This window comes from Chiloscyllium plagiosum, unplaced genomic scaffold (genome assembly GCF_037043375.1).
Source record: "Chiloscyllium plagiosum isolate Xiang-an unplaced genomic scaffold, Cpla_swu_hap1 HiC_scaffold_8, whole genome shotgun sequence".
Taxonomy (NCBI): domain Eukaryota; kingdom Metazoa; phylum Chordata; class Chondrichthyes; order Orectolobiformes; family Hemiscylliidae; genus Chiloscyllium; species Chiloscyllium plagiosum.
The window spans coordinates 92944837-92971935 of NW_028270146.1; the positions used below are offsets into that span (position 1 = coordinate 92944837).

A 27099-nucleotide genomic window follows, 5' to 3' on the forward strand; every position below is an offset into this window, starting at 1 on the left:
CAGGCATGGGTGGATGAGCCAAGATAGATATAAGACTTTCCTGACTACTGTGTAATCTGTGCAAGTGTAACTTATATCATCAGCAAGAAACATTTAAAAGTTGAAATACTTCAGAAATATTCTTATAAAATCGTTCCATAATGAAAAGTGTTAAAACAAATAGACCAGTTACCTGAAGGGAAAAAGTTAATGCGAGATCAGTTTCCACTAGTCCACTAGGTGGCAATATAATCTCGTGCGATCGTAAGATTCTTTTTGAGCCCTATGTTGAAGACATTAGACATTAAAATTAGAAATATAACAGCAATTTCAAAAGATGTGCAGTAACCTTCATGCTTTAAAAATAAACCATATCAAGATGTGCTTTCAAATAAAGCTAACCACTTCATGCATATTTATTTCCTTTCTCCAACTTTGCATTTTTAAACCCAAAATCATTCCGTCACTGCAAATTTTAGGGTTACCAAGGCGCACATTCTGAATTCCAAATTGTCATCCTTCATAATCAAAACCTAAGCACATGCCCTGGCTGTCTTCTAGGATAGGAATGTCAGCCAAATAGATCCATTAGTGACAAGGCCGTTAGAAGATAAAGAAGTGCAGCTTGGACAAACTGTTATACCATTTTCCCTTCTTTAAGACGACGATTCGACACTGGTCATCTGGGTTAAGCAGTGTGGGTATCTGGAGTGAGTAAAGACAATTGGAACATGGGTCTAGAGCAAGAAGAACTAACAAGCACAGGCTAGTTGAAGGGTAATAAACCATAACAGTGAACTTAAAGCCAACGAGAAGCTGTGGACCACAGAACATAATCCCAGTTTCTAAATACAAGTATAAGCTTCCTATATGTAACAACAAGAGGGAAGCTGTGTAAATTCTCATTTATAGTGAAAAATCATGTGTTATAGGTATATTCTGTGTACTGGAATACATTATACCACTAGATAAAGCACCCATGTTTATAATAATGCACTCATTTTGCGCAAGATTCCTGTGTTTCGTAAATACAGTGTACTCTTACCTTATGTTTATACATTGCAAATCATGTATCAATAACTTGAAAATAGTAGCACGTGATATTGATTTATAACACTCATGGATTTATTGTACAAGAAAACTATTAACTTTAACTGGTTCAGATTGCAATTATAAACAATGTTGCCACACATACCATTAGCAGGATACCAAGAACAAATCAAGAAAATTAACAATTTCAGACAGACCAATGGCCACTTCACCAATTTTGTTGCAGTCTATTTGGCCATACAATTGTTTTCCCCAGCTTCGAGAAGTTGGTTTTGTTCTCTACCATTTTCTCTTCCATGTAGATCTCTCACATCCCTCAGTGTTCCCACACAGTTAGTCCTGCCAGATTTTTGTGAAAGACAAGGCATGCAGGCAAATGACATCTAGCACAAGTATATTCAGGAGCTGCCTTGTTCAGATAAAAGTGTAAGGACTAATGTCCATTGCTGTTTTGTTTTGTTTTTGCTTTCACTTTAAATAGTAAACTTATTTTTAACTTAGTTTTTAAATATTAGTTTGCACAAGCAATATTTATCCTGTTGGTTTTCATAGCATGGAACATTACATAACTAAATCTTAATCCACTGTAATACATTTTGAGGCTCAAAAACTGTTGCCATCAGTGACTGATGGGAGGGGAGCTGCTTTGGAGCTCACAACCCGAAAATTTCAACTTGTGACTCTGGCATCCCATCCTCCACTTTGGAAATTCTTCTGCTAGAATAAAGTTACATCCTGAGGGACAGGATGCACATGTATTTGGCAAGGACTGACTAGGGATAGTCAACATGCCTTTGAGCGTGGGAAATAATGTCTCACAAACTTGATTGAGGATTTTGAAGTAGTAACAAAGAAGATTGATGAAGACAGAGCGGTAGATGTGATCTATATGGATTTCAGTATTGTATTCGAAAAGGTTCCCAATGGGAGACTGATTAGCAAGATTAGATTTCATGGAATGCAGGGAGAACTAGCCATTTGGATACAGAACTGGCTCGAAGGTAGAAGTCAGAGGGTGGTGGTGGAGAGTTGTTTTTCAGACTGGAGGCCTGTGACCAGTGGAGTGCCACAAGGATTGGTGCTGGGTCCACTACTTTTTGTCATTTATACAAATGATTTGGATATGAGCATAAGAGGTATAGTTACTAAGTTTGCAGATGATACCCAAATTGGAGGTGTAGTAGACAGCGAAGGAGGTTACCTCAGATTACAACGGGATCTTGACCAGATGGGCCAATGAGCTGAGAAGTGGCAGGTAGAGTTTAATTCAGATAAATGCAAGGTGCTGCATTTTGGGAAAACAGACCTTAGCAGGACTTACACACTTAATGGTAAGGTCCTAGGGAGTGTGCTGAACAAAGAGACCTTGGAATGCAGGTTCATAGCTCCTTGAAAGTGGAGTCGGAGGTAGATTGGATAGGTGAAAGCAGAGTTTGGTATGTTTTCCTTTATTGGTTAGAGTATTGAGTACAGGAGTTGGGAGGTCATGTTGTGGCTGTACAGGACATTGATTAGGTCACTGTTGGAATATTGCGTGCAATTCTGGCCTCCTTCCTATCGGAAAGATGTTGTGAAACTTGAAAGGGTTCAGAAAAGATTTACAAGGATGTGATGAGTTGGAACATTTGAGCTACAAGGAGTGGCTGAACAGGCTGGGGCTGTTTTCCCTGGAGCGTCGGAGACTGAGGGGTGACATTATAGAGGTTTACAAAATTATGACAGGCATGGATAGGGTAAATAGACAAAGTCATTTCCCTGAGGGCATAAGTTTAGGGTGATAGGGGAAAGACATAAAAGAGACCTAAGGGGCAACTTTTTCACGCAGAGGGTGGTACGTGTATGGAATGAGCTGCCAGAGGAAGTGGTGGAGGCTGGTACAATTGCAACATTTAAAAGGTATCTGGATGGGTATATGAATAAGAAAGGTTTGGAGGGATATGGGCCGGGTGCTGGTAGGTGGAACTAGATTGGGTTGGGATATCTGGTTGGCATGGACGAGTTGGACCAAATGGTCTGTTTCCGTGCTGTACGTCTCTATGACTCTATTATTTGCCTTCCACTATTCTAGTTTTTTAATCACAGCAATTTCTATCAATTAATCTATTAGTGACTCAGAAAAGTCCTGCAAAAACCCATAGTACTCATATACAGTATCCGAAATTCTCGGCAAGTAATTTGCCTATCGTCGTTGTGAATAGCTCTGTTCTGTGTTTGTGGAATTACCAGTGAGAAATAGGGAAGAGTAGTGGTCAAGCAACCCCACCCTCCCCTGATGTCACAAGCTGAAGCCACATCTCTTGAGGTCACTTGAGACTGAGTTATTGTGTATTTAATTAATTAAAACTTTTCTTTGAATTGTAGTTTCCCCAGTAAGCAATGTTCCCCACCACAAACAGCAATGTTCCATCAGCCCTCAGTCTCTTCTGGTCATGCTCCCCAACCTTCCTAATCCATTTACCCATGGCCTCTACTGTCAAACTTCCATCCTCACATGGACAGGTTCCCTAACAGCCTTCTCCAATGTCACTGGGACGGAATAGCCATGTGAACAGGCACAGGAGGGTTCTGATATCAGAGCCACTATGACTGGAGTTGAGTACTGGGATACCACTGAGGTAGTCGTGCACAGAACTGACACGTTCAGGTGCAATGTTCAATACAGCCAACTCCAGTGGTGCTGGAGTTACTTCTCCTGATTTAATAGGATGTGTCCTTAACAACTCTAATTAAAATCAGTATAAGTAAATACACAACCAATCCAAAATGTGCACACTGATGTGTCTGGACCATCAGCACGGCAGCTAATTCAGGAGACACACAGCTTTTGCCTTCACTGCCATAGAAACTGCTATTTATCTTGATGCCTATTTTGTAACCACAGAAACATTACAGCACAGAAAGAGGCCACTCAACTATCCACTGAAAACCGAAGGAGACTCTGAACTTATGGAAGTCACTTCAAGACGAAGCCATTTGCTATCTACTTTTTTAAAAAAAAAACAAGAATGTAGTGTCCAGACGGAGTTTCGTTAGACAATCATCAAACCTGTGTGAGAAATGGGGAGGGGTGTTGTTTTCGCAGATGTAGCAAAAAGGGTAGTGACAATAAGCTTAAGCATAGTGCTGACAAACAAGTATAGAGGGCAGCTGCAGGCAAAGATCAGATTAGCAAACTTCTGGGAAAAACAAGTTTGTGCAGGCAGTAAATCAGAACAACAGAAAACACTAGCACAGCAAGTGTTAATCTCGTTACAAAACGGTTGCAGCTAACGGTCCAAGGAAATAGAAGTAGAATCTAATCAAGATAAGGAGAAGTCACGTAGGGGAGGTCAGGTCACAAGTTAGGCAGAGAACTAGGGTGATTGAGTAATGTAGGAATCGGGAGAGGTGACCTCACTCAGCTCAAAGGTATAATTGTATACTTGTCTCAATGCTCATTGCTCATTTGCTTTGGCATTTGACACCCTTTCTTGCAAGATCGTAAAATAAATTGTCTTGTTCCAGTTTTGGTTGTCTTGGCTAATTTTGTTAAGTTTGTTTCTAACAGATTTGGGGGCTCGTCCGGGATCCCAAGCTCCGGTCACTCAGCATTCTTGGAGAAACTGAGAAGGTGCACCTCGCTGATTTCGGCGATCTCTAGTTTCCCCTTATTGCCGCCGTGGCTTTGGGCAAGCGTGATCTGGCTGGAAAGACCCTGGAAACAAGACGGGAAGACGCGGCGGGTTCGGTCAGCTAACTCTTGTGCACAAGACCCGGGTAAGGAAAGGTCTCTCGAGATATATCCAGGCGACCGGGGATTTGCAAAAGTAGCTGTTGCGGGAATTGCCACGCGGATAACGGCCGAATTGACACGACCAGGTAACTCTGTGCACAGACCAAGGTAAGAAAAGGACCTTTAAGTATTGCCTTGGTGGTTGGGGACATACGAGAAGTATGGGGAATTGGCGATGTCTAAAAATAATATATAATTGGCCAGATCGATCGGACGGAAAAGGGTGTCAACCTGATTCTAGCAGCCAGCCCTAGACCGGTTGTTCAGAAGGGAAATTCCCCCAAGCGAAGGTCAGGAACCTGAAGTGGATATGGAAGAAGGTGACACCAGACCTCGAAAAGGTCAATTAAATTTTAAAAAAGGAGGCAAGGGAAGTTGTCTCTATAAAGATCGATCTACAGATAATGTTAAACTTGAAGAAATTCCGTCTGACAGTCTTTTGGGGAAAATGTTGGGAAATTGGGAACACAACTCCCGGACGCGGGGGAAAGATAAAGTTATAATGATAAGGTATTGTTGTTTTGTCAGGACACAAGAAAGTATTAAGAAATCTGATATCTTTTGGCCCAAATATGGGTCCGATGAAGATTGGCTGTGCCAACACTTAAATATATATGTTAATAGCAAAGAGAAACAAAGCCGACAAGAGGCTGATTATGCAGCCTGTTGGATAGGGAGCCAAAACATGTTCGTCTTAAAAAAGAAAGAAAGGGAGGAAAAGAATGAAAAATCCAAAACTCCCCGTTGGGACTCTTTGTCAGATTTACCTCCCCCTTATTACAATAGAAATGACGGTCCGCCATCCCCCGGCGACAGTCGACCGTCGGCCCAGTCCTCTGCACCCCCAGCAGAGGAACCCCCGGAAGAATCTGAAAAAGCCCAGAAGAGGACTCCACTGTGAGTCAGGTTAAGATTAGATCAGCAGTAAGGAGAGAAGAAAGGGAACAAGGCGGGGCAACACAAGCATATCCTCTCAGAGAGATCCCCATTGGAAACGGCGAAATTAGATATGTTAATGCGCCGCTGACCAATGGGGAGGTCAGAGCCTTTAAAAAGGAAATGAAAAATCTAATTGAGGATCCCATGGGATTGGGGGAGCAGTTAGACCAGTTTTTGGGGCCAAATTGGTATACCTGGGGGGAAATAATGGCAATATTGGGGACGTTATTCTCAGGAGAAGAAAGGGGTATGATCAGAAGGGCCGCTCTGAGGGAATGGGAAAAGAGATACCCTCTGGTTGAAGAAGTAACTCCGGCTGAACAAAAATTCCCTTATACAGATCCCCGATGGGAGGGCATGAATGCACATGATAGGGGAAGCATGAGAGACTTTCGGGAAATGGTGATCTTGGGAATTAAGGAAGCAGCGCCAAGATCACAAAACTTTGTTAAGGCTTTTGAAGTAAGGCAGGAGAAAGACGAGATCCCTTCAGCGTTTCTTCAAAGGCTCAAAGAAGCCACAAGGAAATATTCAGGAATGAATCCTGATGACCCGGTGGCGCAAGGACTTTTGAAGGTCCAGTTTGTGACAAAGTCATGGCCGGACATACAAAAGAAATTGCAGAAAATAGATGGATGGAGTGAAAAACAGATGGAAGAGTTATTACATGAGGCACAGAAAGTGTATGTGAAGAGAGAGGACGAGAAGCAGAAGCAGAAGCAGAAAGCTAAAATGATGGTGGCGGCAGTAGATAAAATAACAAAGGAGATTAGGATCAGGAGATAATAGAAAGGATAAGAGTAGAGAAGGACACGAAAGACAAAGGTCGGACGTCTGGGGAAGGAGGCAACAGGCAGGATGTTACCATTGTGGAAAAGTGGGGCATTTTAAACGTGGGGCATTTCCCTGGACTAACGCCGGAAAGGGAAACTGTTTCCCTAATGACATTTGATGAGGAATAGGGGAGTCAGGGGTTCCTTCCTCCTGAAACCCACCGGGAACCCTTGATAAATCTAAAGTGGGACCTGAAGGGGAGGAGGCAGTGTTTTTGGTGGACACTGGAACGGCACGGTCATCCCTAAGTTTTAGACCTACCGGTGTTAAATTAACCAATAAGAATCTCAGGGTTTCTGGAGTAAAAGGCGAAGAATTCCTAGTGCCTATTTTTGAGCCAACTCTAATTAGAGTAAATAATGAGAAAGTGACAGGACAATTATTGTATATTCCCGACATTGGAAGTAATCTATTAGGTAGGGATTTGATTATCTTGTTAGGCTTAAAAATTGGGGTGGAAAATAGTGCAGTGACCGTAAAGATGGCCATGTTAACACCTAGCGACGAAAAACAAATCAGCCCTGATGTATGGGCAAGACCGGGTAAGACTGGGCATCTAACTATTACTCCGATGGTAATTATGTTGATTCAGGAGAATAAGACAGTTCGGGTTAGACAATACCCCATATCACTGGAAAGTCGTAAAGGTCTGCAACCAGTTATAGATTCTTTGTTAAAAACCGGATTGTTAGAACCCTGTATGTCACCCTTTAATACCCCAAAGTGCATGTCCGGAAACCAGACAGAACCTATTGATTAGTGCAGGATCTCAGAGCATTGAACAGATTGGTTCGAACACGACACCCGGTAGTCCCCAATCCGTACACTTTGCTAGGCAAGATACCATCTGACCACCGCTGGTTGAGTGGAATAGATTTAAAGGATGCATTCTGGGCCGCTCTCTGGCTCCAGAAAGCCGTGACATGTTTGCCTTAGAGTGGGAAAACCCATACACTGATAGAAAGCAACAATTCCGATGGATGATACTTCCCCAGGGATTCACAGAATCACCTAATCTATTCGGGGCAAGTACTGGAACAGGTCCTGGAACAACTTGAGATGCCTAAAGGGACGTCACTATTACAATATGTGGACGACCTACTTGTGTCAGGACGAAAGAGAGATGACGTGAGCTTGGCCACCAATAGGCTGTCAAATTTCCTAGGGCAACAAGGTTTAAGAGTATCTAGGAATAAATTGCAATATGTAGAGAAAGAAGTGAAATATTTAGGGCACCTTGTTAGTGAGGGTACTAGGCGAATTAACCCCGAGAGAATTAAAGGAATAGTAGAACTACCCCTCCCGACCAGCAAACAAGAATTACGGAAGTTCTTGGGGCGAGTGGGCTATTGTAGATTATGGATAGAAGCATACGCCCAGAAAACGAAGGGGTTATATTATAAATTGACAGAACCTGAACATGAAAGACTACACTGGATAGAAGAGGAAAAGGAAGGGTTACATGAGTTAAAGCGTAGTTTAATACAAGCTCCAATGCTGGCCCTTCCTTCCCTCGAGAAACCATTTCACCTTTTTGTGACAGTAAATGATGGAGCAGCCTTAGGAGTGTTAACCCAGAAGGGAGGGGGAAGGAGGCAGCCCATAGCCTTCCTGTCCAAGATCTTGGATCCTGTCTCGAGAGGATGGCCTGAATGTATACAGGCAGTGGCAGTCACTGTCATACTGGTAGAGGGGAGCCGTAAACTTACTTTTGGAGTGGCGCTAGTCGTTAGTACCCCCCATCAAGTCAGAACTGTGCTAAACCAAAAGGCAGGGAGATGGTTGATAGACGCACGAATCTTGAAATACGAAGCCATCCTGATGGAGAGAGATGACTCGTGTTAGCAACAGATACCTGTCTAACCCCAGCTACATTCCTAGGGAAGGGAGAACCTCTGGACAAACGAGAATTAGAACATGACTATTTAGATATCATTGAGTATCAGATTAAGGTTAGACCAGATCTAAAAGATATTCCCTTGCATGATGGGGACAGACTGTTTATAGACGGGTCATCAAGAGTGGTACAAAGAAAAAGACACAATGGATATGCAGTAGTGGATGGTAACAAGAACCAAACAGTTGAGGCTGACCGGTTGCTTAATACATGGGTTGGCCCAAACTTGTGAGTTGTATACATTAAACCAAGCTTTAAAACAACTAGAAAATCAGGATGGGACAATTTACACCGACTCTAAGTATGCCTATAGGGTGGTCCATACCTTCGTAAAAATATGGCAAGAACGTGGACTGAATCAATAGCCGGGGAAAGGAATTAGTACACGAAGAGTTAATAGGACAAGTGTTGAAAAGTTTGGAATTACCATGAGAAATAGCAATAGTTCATGTACCGGGGCACCAAAAGGGGAACACTCTAGAAGCAAGAGGAAATAGGCTAGCAGACGAAGCAAAGAGGCAGCTATGAACCTTACAGTAACAAAAAATACGGGTTCTCACACCCCTAGTGGAGTCGCCTTCCGTGAACCCCGTGTACACTAAGGAAGAGGAAAAAGAATTCCAGGAGATAGGAGCCACTAAGACAAGTGAAGGAAGATGGATTCTCCCGGATGGGAGGGAAATGTTGAGTAAACCAGTCATGAGAAACATTCTAAATACCCTGCACCAAGGCAGTCATTGGGGCTCTCAAGCTATGTGTGACATAGTGTTAAGGAAGTACGGATGTAAAGGGATATACACGTTAGCCAAGCAGGTATGCTCAGGATGCCCGATTTGCCAAAAGATGAATAAAAAGGTAACAAGAGGAGGGCAAAAAGGTGGAAGGAATCCCGGGGTAAGACCTTTTCAGAGCATACAGGTCGACTTTACAGAATTACCCCTGGTAGGGAAACAAAAGTACTCATTAGTCATAGTAGACCACTTAACCGGGTGGGTGGAAGCTTTCCCAATGTCTTCAGCTACCCCAAAAGGAGTAGTGAAACACTCCTTGAACATATCATCCCACGATATGGAATAGTGGAAACTATAGATTCAGACCAAGGTACCTATTTTATTTCTAAGATCTTACAAGGGGTAATAGCAGGATTAGAAATTTCGTGGGAATTCCATACTCCTTGGCACCCACCCTCCTCTGGACAGGTGGAAAGAATGAATCAAACCTTAAAGAAGCAATTATCAAAGTTAGTCCTAGAGACTCGATTACCACGGACTAAATGCTTACCTATTGCAATATTTCACATTCGGACGGCCCCCGAGGCGTGATATCGGACTTTCTCCTTATGAAATGATGTTTGGGCTGCCATTCCTGGGAGGGAAGGGAGAGGTACCCACGGCCGAGTTTAATGACAGGTTTTTGAAAAACTATATTGCGGCACTAGGCTCTTCATTAGCTGTTCTTAGGAATAAAGGCCTTTTGGTACAGACACCACCACTCGAGTTTGCAGTACATCAGATATGACCAGGTGATTGGGTCCTGATAAAGACCTGGAAGGATACCAAACTACACCCGAGCTGGGAGAGACCATTCTTAACTCTCCTGACTACCGAAACAGCCATCCGAACTGCAGAAAAAGGGTGGAGTCATCACACTCGTGTTAAGGGCCCCGTGGACGCTCCTTCCCCTTCGGCAGAGTGGCAAGCTCATCCTACAGTCAACCCTCTGAAAGTCAAGCTGAGCAGGAAGACTGGACTGAAATAAGAGACTTTTAATAGTTGCTGCCATTGATTTTAAAATTTGCTGCTACTGATTGTAAGGGTGCGTGGACTCACTTCTCCCAGACGACGACAAAAGAGGGAAAGATAGGCAGGAAGGCGGACAGAGGTAAGAGATGAGTGGGTATTGGTATAGTGTTGTAATGATAGACATACTGACGGTTCAAGGAAACGGGAAAAATCATTTTACTTCCCTATGCCAACATTATGCTGAACAAAAGGGACTTACCGACTGTTGGGTCTGTGCAGAGATCCCTCACCATGGTGAATCGGGGATCCCCATCTCGGTAATACCACTTACCATAAGCGAAGTTTATGATGCCCAACAATTTGACTGGGACTCAAATAATACAAGGTGGAAATCTGAAAGGGATAACTATAACTTTGAGGGATGGTTCCCTCAACCCGCCCCTAAAACCCTGGGTCCTATTAATGGACTTAGCATTCATCTGCCAACAGGAACAGTAAACGCCACTTGTTTCTGTAATCAGAATGATACTGCCCCCTTCCAATTAGGAAAATCATTTTGCATCTACACTAACCGAGCCATGGCTATGAACATTCCCCCATTATTAAACGGGACCTATTGGATATGCGGGTCCAAGGCATATCCCTATATGCTGGGCGAAAAGTAAGTATGGACTGGCGGTTGCACCGGCAGTAAATATTGGGACAATCCAGTAAAAACTCAAACATTACCACAGAAACAAAAAAGCTGGAGTGGCTGCTGTTACCCCGCTTATATACCCTCTCACCTCTGGATAGAAAAGCATGGCACCCTGAAAAAGGAAAAGGGAATAAGCCATAAAATCCGAGAGGTCTCTGAATGGGACCGTTTCTGGTGGACATTATTCCCAAATTACGACACTGCAAGGGCGGGAGAGAAATACAGAAACTGGCGGCAGCCTTTGAAAAATTGGTTAATGATACCGCTGACTCATTTAGAGAAACTGAGTCCCAAATAGTGGCCATAACCACCAAAATGATGGCCACAAGACTAACAGCTTTACAGAATCGAATGGCTTTAGACTATATCTTGGCCGAAAAAGGGGGAACCTGTGCTTTAATCAGTAAAGAATGCTGCACTTTCATCCCAGAGACCTCTTCCACGGTGGAAGAAAAGGCAGAGATAATAAGGAAAAAGATAAAAGATAAGAGAAATTGGGGATGAACTTCGGAAAGATAAAGGAACAGGATGGTGATGGGCTGGGAAAAGTGGTTAGTCAATCTAGCTATGTAAGGATTTTTGATATTAGTGGGTCTGGTAGTAGGGTTCAATGTCCTCAAGTGGATAATGAGCTGACTGATGACTTCCCCTGGGGAGGGGACTCAATACATCATCAGGTGCTTTTACAATCAACAGGTGACATGCAACAGAGGGAAAGTCAAAGAATCCTCCTAGAATTCGAGAGACGAAAGGGGTAACGTGATACCGTGTATAAGATTGTGAACCACTGCACCTTAGGGTGTAAAGAGGGCAGAAATTGCAAAAACAACAAGATGCAAAAGAAAAGAAATGGAGGAGTTGTGAGAAATGGGGAGGGGTGTTGATTTTGCAGATGTGGCAAAAAGGGTAGTGACAATAAGCTTAAGCATAGTGCTGACAAACAAGTATAGAGGGCAGCTGCAGGCAAAAATCAGATTAGCAAACTTCTGGGAAAAACAAGTTTGTGCAGGCAGAAAAGCAGAACAATAAAAACACTAGCACAGCAAGTGTTAATCTCGTTACAAAACGGTTGCAGCTAACGGTCCAAGGAAATAGAAGTAGAATCTAATCAAGATAAGGAGAAGTCACGTTGGGGCAGTCAGGTCACAAGTTAGGCAGAGAACTAGGGTGATTGGGTCATGTAGGAATCGGGAGAGGTGACCTCACGCAGCTCAAAGGTATAACTGTATACTTGTCTCAATGCTCATTTGCTTTGGCATTTGATGCCCTTTCTTGCAAGATCGTAAAATAAATTGTCTTGTTTCCAGTTTGGGTAGTCTTGGCTAATTTTGTTAAGTTTGTTTCTAACACCTGCAAGTCATTCAAGCAACCATGGTTATAAATAGCAATACTATAAAGGGAGAAGGACTCTTCTCGAATCTGTCCCAACTCTGAGTTACTTAGGAATTAATCTCCTGGAGATGTGACTTAAATTCTCTGCTTTATAAGATCTTCACTTCAACTAAGGCATGAGCTCCTCTAAGAAACGACAGGGCCTTCATAAACAAATCTACTGCTATCTTTATTGCAGTATGAATGCCCAACAGTGATAAAATACCTTTGCATTTTACTGCTTACAGGAAGTTGAATTAATATCAATGATGAAATAAAAGGCTAGCAGATTCTCAAATATTGCTGTGCACAGACAGCAGTATTTAATTTTTAGCAGACAGATTTTTAAAATTCGCTTCTTTTAAGTGACAACTCTAAAAAGGCATATGTCTTATATAAAGTTACCCTTTGAATATGATGCTGGTTTTCACTATGTTGCTTTATGCAACCAAGCAACTTGGTAGACCACTTCACAAATCAAGTGTCGATTCTCTAGTATAGCCCGAGAGCCACATCCAAAAGAAAAGCAGACAATGTTGAGATATCTGTGAAATTGGAGATGTTGGTCGTTCTCCCCACTGAGCTCGTACAAGTCATTTAAGAGGATAGCTGATCTGATTGCTTTGAATTTCTCATTGTAATCAACCCCTGCCTAGTTGAATGTATTTAATACAGTGGTAGACATCTCCACCTCCTCCTCCTCCTCCTCCTCCTCCTGAGGCAGTATTCCAAATTCATATTGCTCTCTGTCTTGAAGAAGCCAATTCCTAATTTTAAAACTAGGGTCCCCTTGCTCTGGACTGATCCACACAAGGAAACATCGTCTCCAAGTCCATCTTCTCAAGAACATTCAGGACCTTGTACACTTTAATCGAGTAATGCCTCACTTTTCTAAACTCCAGTGGAAACAAGCCTAACCTGCCCAAACTATCCTCATAAGGAAACACAATTATCCCAAGCATCAATCTAGTAAACCACATGTTTCAATGCATTTACATCCTTCCTTAAATAAGGAGACCAAAACCATACACAACATTGGAGATGCAGTCTCACCAAATCCCTGCATAACTGAGGCTTACCTTCCTTACTTTTATGCTGAATTCCTCTCATAAGGATAGCATCCCATTAGAGGAGGCTAATGAGTGACGTAATAGCTATTTTGATGAGAAGAAAGTGATTATCTGGGATGCAATGCTTGAAAGAGTTGTGAAAACAGATTCAGTGGCAGGAGCGCTTGACAGATATTTGCAAAGGAAAATACTGCAGGACTATGGATAAAGAGCAGAGGAACAACCTTACATAAAGAACTGGCTCCAGCACAAATGGTTAACTAGCTGACTCAGAGAGAAATGGTCGCTAGTCATCTGTGTGGGAGTGGATTAGTGAAAGCTAGAGCAGAGTGTCAAAAGCATCAGCACAGCACAAAGAAAAAGAAAAGTCTGTAGATACTGGAACTCTGAAAGAAACAGAAGGCGGGAGAAACTCAGCAGGTTTGGCAGCATCTTTGGAGAGAGAACGACTTAATATGTCAAGCCTGGTGTGACTCATCTGCTCATGACTCAATTAAAAAAACTTCTCTGCTCAGACTTAAGTGAGAGACTCTGCTTTTTAAATTGTGCTTTAGAGTTCTGGTCTTGCCCAAAGGGGAACCATCCTTTCAGCATTCAACCTGTCAAGTGCCTTCATGATCTTCTCGGTCCCAATGATATCACATCATTATTTTAAATGTCAATTGATACAGATCCAGTCTATCCAACCATTCCTTAAGATACGCAGGATCCTCCCCACCCAAATCTCCAGTAACAGTGGAGTGAACCTTCTCTGAATGGCCTCCAATAAATGTACATCCCTTTCTCAAATATGGAGATCAAAACTATACAGTATTCCAGATGTTTAGAGGGTTTTGAGGCTACATCTGTAGCAAAACATTTCCTATTTTTATATTCCATTTCCCTTGCAATGAACAACATACAATTTGCCTTACTAATCATTGCTGTACCTGCATACTTACTTATACATTAACCTAGCTTCCTATTAAGTATATCAATGCTATTCACATGGACAACTCATTGAAATACCTTGTTCCCTTTAATAAATTCTATAGGAAATTCAGTAGAAAGAACTCCACCCAGAATTTAACAAATGAATTTGCATTTACAGTTCTAGTTTTGATCTTATCCATAAGCTGAATCAACTGCTCTCTGTCTACACATGAAACACTTCCATAGGCTAATGACATTCGTCAGATCAATCCCTTCCATCGTCCCTCTCCAGACTGGCATAACCACTCAGTTCTGATATCAATCTAGCAATTTGTTTTTTTATCTTCTCCAATACCTTTAAATCCCTTAAGATAATCTGAGTTTTTATGTCTAACAACTTATTTGCTTACAGATTCTTATGTTCTCCACACTCACTTTAGACACTTACTATTTAAGGAAGATGTGCTTTCCAGCTCTTCCTACTAAAAGTATACCAGTTCATATTTAGCTTAAAAGAAATTAATATCTTCTTATATGTTATCACAGCCCTCTTTTTGATTAACTGAAATCAAATAACTTGCATTAGAAATATATTTCATGTCAGTCGATCATTTATATGCCTCAACGAGCTTTCACACTGAATTCCAGACCCCTACCACCCACTCGGTGGGAAAAAAAGATCTCCCAACAATAATCTGCTCAATGCTTAGCTTCAGCTCCATCAGACCCATTCAACTCCTGAGCTTATTACAACCTTGGTGCAAACTTTGACAAAAGAGATGAACTCAGAAGGGGAAGTGAGGGTGACTGCCCTTGACATCAAAGCAGCATTTGATAATGTGTGGCACCAAGGAGACCCAGCAAAGCCAAATGCAGCAGAACTCAAATAACATTCAGCTTCAGGTTGATGTAGCAAGTAACATTTGCACTACACAAGTGTCAGGCAATGGTCAATCACAAAATGACAACATCCAATCATCACCCCGATACTTAATTGCATAGTCATTGCTGAATCTCCCACTAACATAATCTTGAAGATTACCAATTTGAGGAACAACTTTCAAAGTACTTAGAGTCATAGGGATGCACAGCATGAAAACATACCCTTCGGTCCAACCTGTCCATGCCGACCAGATATCCCAACCCAATCTAGTCCCATCTGCCAGCACCTGGCCCATATCCATCCAAACCCTTCCTATTCATATACCCATCCAAATACCTCTTAAATGTTGTAATTTGTACCAGCCCTCCACTACTACTTCTGACAGCTCATTCCATACATGTACCACCCTCTGTGTGAAAAAGGTGCCCGTAGGTCTCGTTTATATCTTTCCCCTCTCACCCTAAACTTATGCCCTCTAGTTCTGGACTCCCCCACCCCAGGGGAAAGACTTTGCCGATTTAGCCTATCCATGCCTCTCATAATTTTGTAAACCTCTATAAGGTCACCCCTCAGCCTCCGACGATCCAGGGAAAACAGCCCCAGCCTGTTCAGCCTCTTCCTGTAGCTCAAATCCTCCAACCCTGGCAACATCCTTGTAAATCTTTTCTGAACCCTTTCAAGTTTCACAACATCTTTCCGATAGGAAGGAGACCAGAATTACACGCAATATTCCAATAGTTGCCTAACCAATATCCTCCCAACTCCTGTACTCAATACTCTGACCAATAAAGGAAAGCATACCAAACGCTGCCTTCACTATCCTACCTACCTGCGACTCTACTTTCAAGGAGCTATGAACCTGCACTCCAAGGTCTCTTTGTTCAGCAACACTCCCTGGGACCTTACCATTAAGTGTATAAGTCCTGCTAAGATTTGCTTTCCCAAAATGCAGCACCTCGCATTTATCTGAATTAAACTCGATCTGCCACTTTTCAGCCCATTGGCCCATCTGGTCAAGATCCTGTTGTAATCTGAGGTAACCCTCTTCGCTGTCCACTACACCTCCAATTTTGGTGTCATCTGCAAACTTACTAACTGTACCTCTTATGTTCGCATCCAAATCATTTATATAAATGACAAAAAGTAGAGGACCCAGCACTGATCCTTGTGGCACTCCACTGGTCACAGGCCTCCAGTCTGAAAAATAACCCTCCACTGCCACCTTCTGTCCTCTACCTTTGAGTCAGTTCTGTATCCAAATGGCTAGTTCTCCCTGTATTCCATGAGATCTAACCTTGCTAACCAGTCTCCCATGGGGAACCTTGTCAAATGCCTTGCTGAAGTCCATATAGATCACATCTACCGCTCTGCCCTCATCAATCCTCTTTGTTACTTCTTCAAAAAACTCAATCTTTGTGAGACATGATTTCCCAAGCACAAAGCCATGGTGACTATCCCTAATCAGTCCTTGCCTTTCCAAATACATGTACATCCTGTCCCTCCTCAAACAACTTGCCCACGACCGACGTCAGGATCACTGGTCTATAGTTCCCTGGCTTGTCCTTACCACCCTTCGTAAACATTGACACCATGTTCGCCAACCTCCAGTCTTCCGTCAGCTCACCTGTGACTATCGATGATACAAATATCTCAGCAAGAGGCTCAGCAATCACTTCGAGCTTCCCACAGAGTCCTAGGGTACACCTGATCAGGTCCGGGGGATTTATCCACTTTTATGCGTTTCAAGACATCCAGCACTTCCCTCCTCTGTAATCTGGACGTTTTGCAAGATGTCACCATCTATTTCCCCATAGTCTAGATCTTCCATATCCTTTTCCACAGTAAATACTGCTGCAAAATACTCATTTAGTATCTCCCCCATTTTCTGCAGCTCCACTCAAAGGCTGCCTTGCTGATCTTTGAGGGGCTCTATTCACTCCTTAGTTACCCTTTTGTCCTTATTGTATTTGTAAAACCCTTTGGATTCTCCTTAATTCTATTTGCCAAAGCAAGCTCATGTCTCCTTTTTGTCCTCGTGATTTCCCTCTTAAGTATACTCCTACTGCCTTTATACTCTAAGGATTCACTCTATTTATTTTGTCTATACCTTACGTATGCTTGCTTCTTTTTCTTAACCAAAACCTCAATTTCTTTAGTCATCCAGCATTCCCTACACTTACCTGCCTTTCCTTTCACCCTAACAAGAATATACTTTCTCTGGGTTCTTGTCATTTCATTTCTGAAGGTTTCCCATTGTCCATCCGTCCCTTTACCTGCGAACATCTGTCCCCAATCAGCTTTTGAAAGTTCTTGCCTAATACCATCAAAATTGGCCTTTGTCCAATTTAGAACTTCAACTTTTGGATCTGGTCTATCCTTTTCCATCACTATTTTAAATCTAATAGAATTATGGTCACTGGCCCCCAAGTGCTCCCCCACTGACACCTCAGTCACCTGCCCTGCCTTATTTCCCAAGAGTAAGTCAAGTTTTGCACCTTCTCTAGTAGGTACATCCACATACTGAATCAGAATATTTTCTTGTACACACTTAAATTCCTCTCCATCTAAACCCTTAACACTATGGCAGTCCCAGACTATGTTTGGAAAATTAAAATCCCCTACCATAACCGCCCTATTTTTCTTAAAGATAGCTGAGATCTCCTTACAAGTTTGTTTTTCTATTTCCCTCTGACTATTAGGGGATCTATAATACAATCCCAATAAGGTCATCATCCCTTTCTTATTTCTCAATTCCACCCAAATAAGTTACTTGGATGTGTTTCCGGGAATATCTTCCCTCAGTACAGCTGTAATGCTATCCCTTCTCAAAAATGCCACTCCCCCTCCTCTCTTGCCTCCCTTTCTTATCCTTCCTGTAGCATTTGCATTCTGGAACATTAAGCTCGACAACACTTTGCAAACCATCAACCTCTTCCACCCAAGAGGACAAAGGCAACAGATTCATGGGAGCACTTGTAAGCTCCCTTCATGTTTACACCATCCTGATAATCACTGGGACAGAATGCTAGAGCTTCCCCCACTAATAACAATAAGTACCCTTGCGCCACCTGGACTGCATCAGTACAAGACGGGCTCACTTCCTCCACCCTTCAGTAATTTTCTATTTATTATGTATTCCTTTTCCTTGTCTGACCTTCCCAAATGCATTCCCATTCTCCAGGTTGAATTACATTTGCCACTGGTATGCCTACTTGACCAGTGCACTAATATATTAATTTGCTATCTACAGCTACCTTCATCATCAACGTTAAAAATCACACAACACCAAGTTATAGTCCAATAGGTTTATTTGGAAGCACTAGTTTTCAGAACACTGCTCCTTCATCAGGTAGTTGTGAAGCAGGACATAAGGCACAGAATTTATAGCAAAAGATTACAGTGTCATGCAACAAAGTGATATATTAAACAACCCTCGATTGTTGTTAAGTCTTTCATCTTTTAGAATCAGTTCATTGATATGTAAATCTTAGAACTTCTTCAGTCACATTCTCAAGATAACTTAAGGTTTTATATAAAAAAAGCTGACATCTCAGCACAGACAATGCAGTAAACGTATGAGGTCAGAGTCCAGACCGTCTGGATACCGAATGAAACTGAACCCATTCTAAAAGATCAAAGACTTAGCAACAACCGACGGTTGCTTAATATATCATTTCAGTTGCATCACACTGTGATCGTTTACTATAAACTCTATGTCTTATAATCCTGCTTCACAACTACCTGATGAAGGAGCAGTGCTCCGAAAGCTAGTACTTCCAAATAAACCCCTGTTGGACTATAACTTGGTGTTGTGTGATTTTTAACTATGTCCACCCCAGTCCAACACCAGCTTCTCCACATCATGTTCATCAACATCACTGTCATTTTCATGTCATCTACAAACTTCATAATACACACATTAATATCCAAACTTTTAAATTTCCAGAAAATGTACAGAGCCCTGCAGAACCAGACTGAAAACAGCCTTCCAGTCTCAAAAACATCGCGCACTCTGTTTCCTGCCAGAGTCAATGTTGCACCCAGTTTACTACTTTCCCCTGAATTCCATGTGCTTTTACATTTTTATTTAATTAAATCTGTCATTATGTACTGCATCAAAAACGTTAATATCCATGTAGACCACATCAGCGACACCACCCTCATTAATCCTCCTTGTTACTTCCTTAGAAAATTATATCAACTTAGTTAGACATGACCGCCTCCCAGCAAATCCATGCTGATGAGCTTTTATTAACTTGTGTCTAAGTGTAAGTTTATCCAGTCTCTAAGAATTGATTCCAACTATTTTTCTACTACCAGGTTTGACTGACTGGCCTGAAATTATTTGGTCTATCCCTCATTCTTGTGTCAAACAAAGGTACAACCTTAGCAGGTCTCACACCATTCAGCACCATGCCTCTATCCAAGCTTTTGTTACTACTGCAAGAAATGTATTAAAAATGGTCAAGCGAGTCTTTCTTTTTGGAATCTTTGCTGGTTCCTCTTTACTATATTTGCAGTTTCCAGACAATCAGATACATATTATCTAGCACCATAAAAACTGGAACACTCCAACAATCTTAATTTCCAATATTTCCTTAGATCAAAGAGGCACTTCACCAATTAAATGCTATATCAATGATAACTGGCACCTGAGCACTATCAAGTTGGCAGAGCAACCGTCAGCTGGCCATTGAGATTGACTAACAGTATAGCTAAAAGCATCTTATGCTTTTATATACATATATATGATCATGTAGTTGCAGTACACATTTAACTATGGTTTTGATTTCAAAGACCATGTGTGGCCCATGAAATAGTGACAAAACTCAAATGACTGAATCGCACATGGTTTCCCAAAAAGTCAGCATATGTTTTGTAAACTAGCATTTTGGAGCTACCAGTATCATCCATTCCCAATGTAGGCCAGAAAACATGAAGCTTACTTTATTTTCTATTATACCTTCTAAGTAACTAATTAAATTCTGTTTCCCATCACAAACATAAGCTATGGTTCACTATTTAAATGCAGGAATCACATAAGCTTCCAGTAGTCACCCTTATTCCCTTCACTAATTATATATAATCAGAAATAAATTTCATTAATTTATTGATCATTTAACTCCCTTTTGTCATAAACTGTCTTTACCTCTTTGTTAGAACTCTTTCTAATGTCATGCCCACTATGTTAGTTTGCCTGGCTGATGCTGAGGTAAGGTAATTATTTAACATTTCTGCCATTTTGCATTCATTACTTGTGAGTTTTTCTGTGTATTTCTTAGTAGCTCTACCCATTATCATTATTGTTCCTTGGTTATTTACTTCTATATGATACATTACTATTTCTTCTTATAATCCTTGATTATTTTATAGTTTCTCTTTACCTTTCTAATTTTGTGCGCTTTCTGAACCTTTTATATTTCTTTTCATTATCCCCTCCTTTTTTAATTTAATTAGCATGCTTAGTTTTGCTTAATTTCAATATTATTCTGTGTACACATGTATGTTGTATATGATTTCCACTTTTGTTTTTTTGTCAGTAATTTTTTTTTTCAGTTGTTTTCCCATTTCAATTCTTATATCTTTGAAATCAACTCCTCCTCACCAAAGCGGAAAGATGTTATGAAACTTCAGACAAGATTTACAAGGATGTTGCCAGGGTTGGAGGATCTAAGCTACAGGGAGAGGCTGAACAGGTTGGGCTGTTTTCCCTGGAGCGTCGGAGGCTGAGGGGTGACCTAACAGAGGTTTACAAAATTATGAGGGGCATGGATAGGATAAATAGATAAAGTCTTTTCCCTGGGGTTGGGGACTCCAGAACTAGAGGGCATAGGTTTAGGATGAGAGGGGAAAGATATAAACGAGACCTACGAGGCAACTTCTTCACGCAGAGGGTGGCACGTGTATGGAATGAGCTGCCAGAGGATGTGGTGGAGGCTGGTACAATTGCAACATTTAAGAGGCATTTGGATGGGTATATGAATAGGAAGGGTTTGGAGGGCTATGCGCTGGGTGCTGGCAGGTGGGACTAGATTTGGGTTGGGATATCTGGTCAGCATGGACGGGTTGGACTGATGGATCTGTTTCCATGCTGTACATTTCTATGACTCTATAACTCCCCTCCCCATACTGAAACACTGATCTTGTCTTCCTTCATTTCTCTGATAAAACTATGTTTTGAACTATTCCTTAGAGAACTTGGAAGTTTCAAGGAACAATCATATTTGATTTGAAATATTAACTCTGCTGGTCTCTTCACAGATGCTGCCAGATCTATTGAGTTTCCCCCAGACTTTGTTTTTATGACAGAAACACATGTATATGACTGAACTCAATGTTCCCTGCTGGTTGACCAGTTCATAACCGTAATTCTATTATTCTATAATTACAGTATATTGGATATGTACAGCTGTCTAATTATTCTTAATCACCTTTGACCTGAGGGCCAAGCCACACTGGTGAACAAATCCTGCAAGCAGCTGTGGCACTAGTTTATCTGCCTTGCCGACAAAAGAAAACCCTGTTTTAAATCCAAACACTGTTCTTCTGCAACCAAGACTGTGCAGTTGGCAAAACATTTTCTAAATACATAGAATGATTAGATCATATGACCAATTGGGATAGCACATGTCAGTTACCATCATTTTCAACAGTCCCAGAAATTCCCAAGTGTTTGAAATATCTCTAGTGCAAATCCAGTCAAAACAGCACTAGAGAATTTTTTATTAAACTATATGATACAATTGCCTGCACATTCAGTTAAAAAAAGTGTTCCAAAATCCTCGATCCTGCTCTACATTATGTGGAATTTGTTTGAAGATCAGCTATGATCTCATTGAATGGCAGAAAAGCTTCAAGAGGCTACATGGCCTATTTCAACTTCTATGTTTGTCTTCTGCATAGCAATGAAGCATGTACTCCTGGTTATACATGCAGCTGCCAAAAAGGTCCCTTAAAAAAGGGGCCACATTTCATGAGGAATTTCTGAATAGTATGACAGGTTGTTCACAATACAGGAAAATAATCAAATAAAAGCTTAAATCGGAAAACTCTAGATCCAATACATAAGGGCTTTGTAAATATGAAAAGGGGAGCTTTGATTTAGCATAAATTGTCAACTACTGTGCAGATATGAGCAGGAGTACAGAAGATTCCAACACACAAACAGTAAACTGGATGAATTTTGTTTAACTGTATCAGTATCCAAGTATTTTTAACTTATGCATAGTCTAACACAGCTAGGTTTAAGTCTAGATTAGACTGGTGCTGGAAAAGCACAGCAGGTCAGGCAGCATCCGACGAGCAGAAAAATCGATGTTTCGAGTCCGAAACGTCGATTTTCCTGTTCCTCAGATGCTGCCTGACCTGCTGTGTTTTTCCAGCACCACTCTAATATAGACTCTGATCTCCAGCATCTGCAGTCCTCACTTTTGCACAGGCCAGGTTTAATGTAATTCCCAACATATACATACACACACTTTCAGCACAGATTATTGTATTGCAATTAGGAGCACAAACTCTGGATGATTTAATTTGTCTTGCTTCATGGCTCCTGCCATTACTTGCATTAGCTTCACTTTTAACCCAGCTGTCAAAATTCTAAAGTTTTGTTTGATTCCACCATTCACTGCCTTAATTAGTTGAATGCTAACACGAGTAGACAGCGGTGTTGATAGCAAAGTTAATACACCATGCTAGGAAATAGAGAGGAACAAATTTGTACCCATTATTATTTCAGAACTATTTTATATAGCAGTTTGACTCCTATCTTTGGGTTTGACAGGAATGAGCTCTTGATCAACACTGACGCTCCAGATTTTCAACATCAGAAGTACTGCCTTTCATCTACCATCTCCAGGAGTTCAGGTGGATGTAATAAATCTCATCTCAGTCTTTTGAAGAAGCTTATCAAGATTACTTGGTGTTTCCTCAACACTCACCCCAGCATTATCACCATCAATAACAGTTTAACTGGCTATTTTCTTGCTGTTTTTATTGGAATTCTGCAAAGGTCAAAATTCTTTCTCTGTGTCAACATAATAGTTACTGTTCTTGAAAGTAATTCAATCCTGAGGAGAAACTAGGACACTTCAGAGACAATGACAAGGTACGATGCAAAAGCTTTCCTTTTACCATATTTGGGTATTGCTCTTCGAGTAAACGTCATCTTGGACAAAAGGGAAGGGTAGGAAGGAAAGCGGGGGGGGTGATTATTTATTTATTTATTATTGGATTTTTTTAATCATTACATTTTCTCAATGCCTAATAGCTGGTTTCTGAATACATTGATACACTAGTGCATATTATTATAGCAAGGAGTGAATCACAGTGAGAACAGGCAGTCAATGGCAATAAAGCAATTCAGGGAGGATTGTGGCCAAATTGCTGATCATCTGTATGGTAAAAGTACAGTAGTTCTGTGATCAATGTGGATAGGATCGCTCTCTGTAGTTACTGAAGCAGGTAAATGATTGGTTCAGTGTTTCTTTTAAGCAGCACTCATGTTAACGTAAGTAAGGCAATTTTTTGATTTAGTCTTGCACTTGATGCAATGGCTGAAAAATGTGTTGCTGGAAAAGCGCAGCAGATCAGGCATCAAAGGAGCAGGAGAATCGACGTTTCGGGCATAAGCCCTTCTTCAGCCTTCCTGAAGAAGGGCTTATGCCCGAAACGTCGATTCTCCTGCTCCTTTGATGCTGCCTGACCTGCTGCGCTTTTCCAGCAACACAGTTTTCAGCTCCGATCTCCAGCGTCTGCAGTCCTCACTTTCTCCTACTTGATGCAATGGCAACAATGAATAGACAAAAGCAGTTGGTCATCAGGTCTGGTTACAGGAACTGCAGGACATAACCAAAGAAATTTGGGAGGAATCTTTCCTAGAAACAAAACTGTGATTTAGCAAATGCGAGATAGATTCCTGTGGAACAAGTAATGTCTGAATGGATTGGGGTTCAGATACAGGTGCAAATTGGCAGTGCCTGCTGTCTGGTTACCTCAGGTTTCTGAATTGCAGCCAATATGCACCAACCCAGGGATCGGTCTTGAATAGAAGTACAGCTAGCCTTCTGCTAACATTTAAAGTCAATCCAATCTCTGCACTGAAATAAAGCCTCAATATGAGTTAGTAGTTTTCAAATGGGTTTTGGTCTACTTGTTCCAAGAGAACAAAGTTAGAAAGGACTGTGCAAGAGTAACTAGTTTACCTGCATCTTAACAGCAATAACAACTGAAGTGAGTTCCTTGTCCAACTCCTTTACGACAACCAGCTTCTTCAATGTCAAACTGCACAATCTGTAAAAGAATACACAATATACACTCATGAGAGCACAGTATATGCATTGAAACAAAACAAATCTCGTAGTCGACTCATATCTGAGCAGATCTTGAAACACATATGCTACTTTAAAATGCTTTTACTTCAAACATAATCTGTATTCATCCGGATGCACTAACATTAGACTTTATGGCCAAATAAAAATAGGGAGCAAGCCTACACCTGCACAGAAGTAGAGTTATTAAAAGGAGACTGGGAAATCCACCCCTTTAACAAAACGTAGCTGAGAATCATTGAAGGGGTACCGAGCCGAAGGAGGACAGTCTGGTCAAGTCTATGCCAGCTTTGCGCAAGAGCAATTTTGCCAGTCCTTCTCCTAGGCCTTCACTCTATAGCTTTACAAATTCTCTCTCTCTCTCCAGGTGCTTATCCAATTCCCTTTTGAAAGCACCAACTGAAGCTGCCTCTACTGCACTTTTATGCAGTGCCAGACCATAAGTATCTCATAGATACTTATAGGGTCAGAGATGTACAGCATGGAAACAGACCCTTCGGTCCAACCTGTCCATGCCGACCAGATATCCCAACCCAATCGAGTCGCACCTGCAAGCATCCGGCCTATATCCCTCCAAACACTTCCTATTCATATACCCATCCAAATGCCTCTTAAATGGTGCAATTGTACCAGCCTCCACCACATCCTCTAGCAGCTCATTCCATACACGTATCACCCTCTGCGTGAAAAGGTTGCTCCTTTTCCATCTTTCCCCTCTCACCCTAAACCTATGTCCTCTAGTTCTGGACTCGCCGATCCCAGTTGGGTTTGAGATTTATTACATCCACCTGAACTCTTGGAAATGGTAGTTGAAAGGCAGGAGTCCTGACGTTGATGGACTATTTATCCTATCCATGCCCCTCATAATTTTGTAAACCTCTATAAGGTCACCCCTCAGCCTCCGCTGCTCCAGGGAAAACAGCCCCAGCCTGTTCAGCCTCTCCCTAAAGCTCAAATCCTCCAACCCTGGCAACATCCTAGTAAATCTTTTCTGAACCCTTTCAAGTTTCACAACATCTTTCCGATAGGAAGGAGACCAGAATTACACGCAATATTCCAACAGTGACCTAACCAATGTCCGGTACAGCCGCAACATGACCTCCTAACTCCTGTACTCAATACTCTGACCAATAAAAGAAAGCATACTAAACACTGCCTTCACTATCCTATCTACCTGCGACTACCTTTCAAGGAGCTATGAACCTGCACTCCAAGGTCTCTTTGTTCAGCAACACTCCCTAGGACCTTACCATTAAGTGTGTAAGTCCTGCTAAGATTTGCTTTCCCAAAATGCAGCACCTCACATTTATCTGAATCAAACTCCATCTGCCACTTCTCAGCCCATCTGGTCCTGATCCTGTTGTAATCTGAGGTAACCCTCTTCGCTGTCCACTACACCTCCAATTTTGGTGTCATCTGCAAACTTACTAACTGTACCTCTTATGCTCACATCCAAATCATTTATATAAATGACAAAAAGTAGAGGACCAGCACCGATCCTTGTGGCACTCCACTGGTCACAGGCCTCCAGTCTGAAAAACAACCCTCCACCACCACCCTCTGTCTTCTACCTTTGAGCCAGTTCTGTATCCAAATGGCTAGTTCTCCCTGTATTCCATGAGATCTAACCTTGCTAACCAGTGTCCCATGGGGAACCTTGTCGAACGCCTTACTGAAGTCCACATAGATCACATCTACTGCTCTGCCCTCATCAATCTTCATTGTTACTTCTTCAAATAACTCATTCAAGTTTGTGAGACATGATTTCCCACGCACAAAGCAATGTTGACTATCTCTGATCAGTCCTTGCCTTTCCAAATACATGTACATCCTGTCCCTCAGGATTCCTTCCAACAACTTACCCACCACTGAGGTCAGACTCGCCGGTCAATAGTTCCCTGGCTTGTCTTTACCACCCTTCTTAAACAGTGGCACCACGTTTGCAAACCTCCAGTCTTCCGGCACCTACCAGTGACTATCGATGATACAAATATCTCAACAAGAGGCCCAGCATTCACTTCTCTAGCTTCCCACAGCTACAGGGTACACCTGATCAGGTCCTGGGGATTTATCCACCTTTAACCGTTTCAAGACATCCAGCACTTCCTCCTCTGTAATATGGACATTTTGCAAGATGTCACCATCTATTTCCCCATAGTCTATATCTTCCATATCCTTTTCCACAGTAAATACTGATGCAAAATATTCATTTAGTATCTCCCCCATTTTCTGTGGCTCCACACAAAGGCCGCCTTGCTGATCTTTGAGGGGCCCTATTCTCTCCCTAGTTACCCTCTTGTCCTCATAATATATTTGCAAAAACCCTTTGGATTCTCCTTAACTCTATTTGCCAAAGCTAGCTCATGTCTCCTTTTTGTCCTCGTGATTTCCCTCTTAAGTATACTCCTACTGCCTTTGTACTCTAAGGATTCACTATCTATTTTGTCTATACCTTACGTATGCTTGCTTCTTTTTCTTAACCAAAACCTCAATTTCTTTAGTCATCCAGCATTACCTATCCCTACCCCTAGCCTTTCCTTTCACCCTAACAGGAATATACTTTCTCTGGGTTCTTGTCATCTCATTTCTGAAGGTTTCCCATTGTCCATCCGTCCCTTTACCTG

The 27099-nt window shown here is 41.7% G+C and overlaps 1 protein-coding gene across 6 annotated transcripts in view; it reads right to left on the minus strand.

Annotated features, from left to right (window-relative positions):
* Positions 1 to 27099, minus strand: part of pacs2 (phosphofurin acidic cluster sorting protein 2) — a 297732-nt gene that overhangs the window by 114908 nt on the left and 155725 nt on the right. For 4 of the 6 annotated variants that reach the window (XM_043698192.2, XM_043698191.2, XM_043698190.2 and 1 more), the window contains exons 2-3: positions 24350 to 24437; positions 173 to 262 (exon numbers count right to left, since the gene is read on the minus strand). In XM_043698192.2, coding sequence (XP_043554127.1) covers positions 173 to 262; positions 24350 to 24437 — 178 coding nt within the window. The remainder of the gene's footprint in view (positions 1 to 172; positions 263 to 24349; positions 24438 to 27099) is intronic. The other 2 variants (XM_043698194.2, XM_043698193.2) reach the window with 1 other exon arrangement.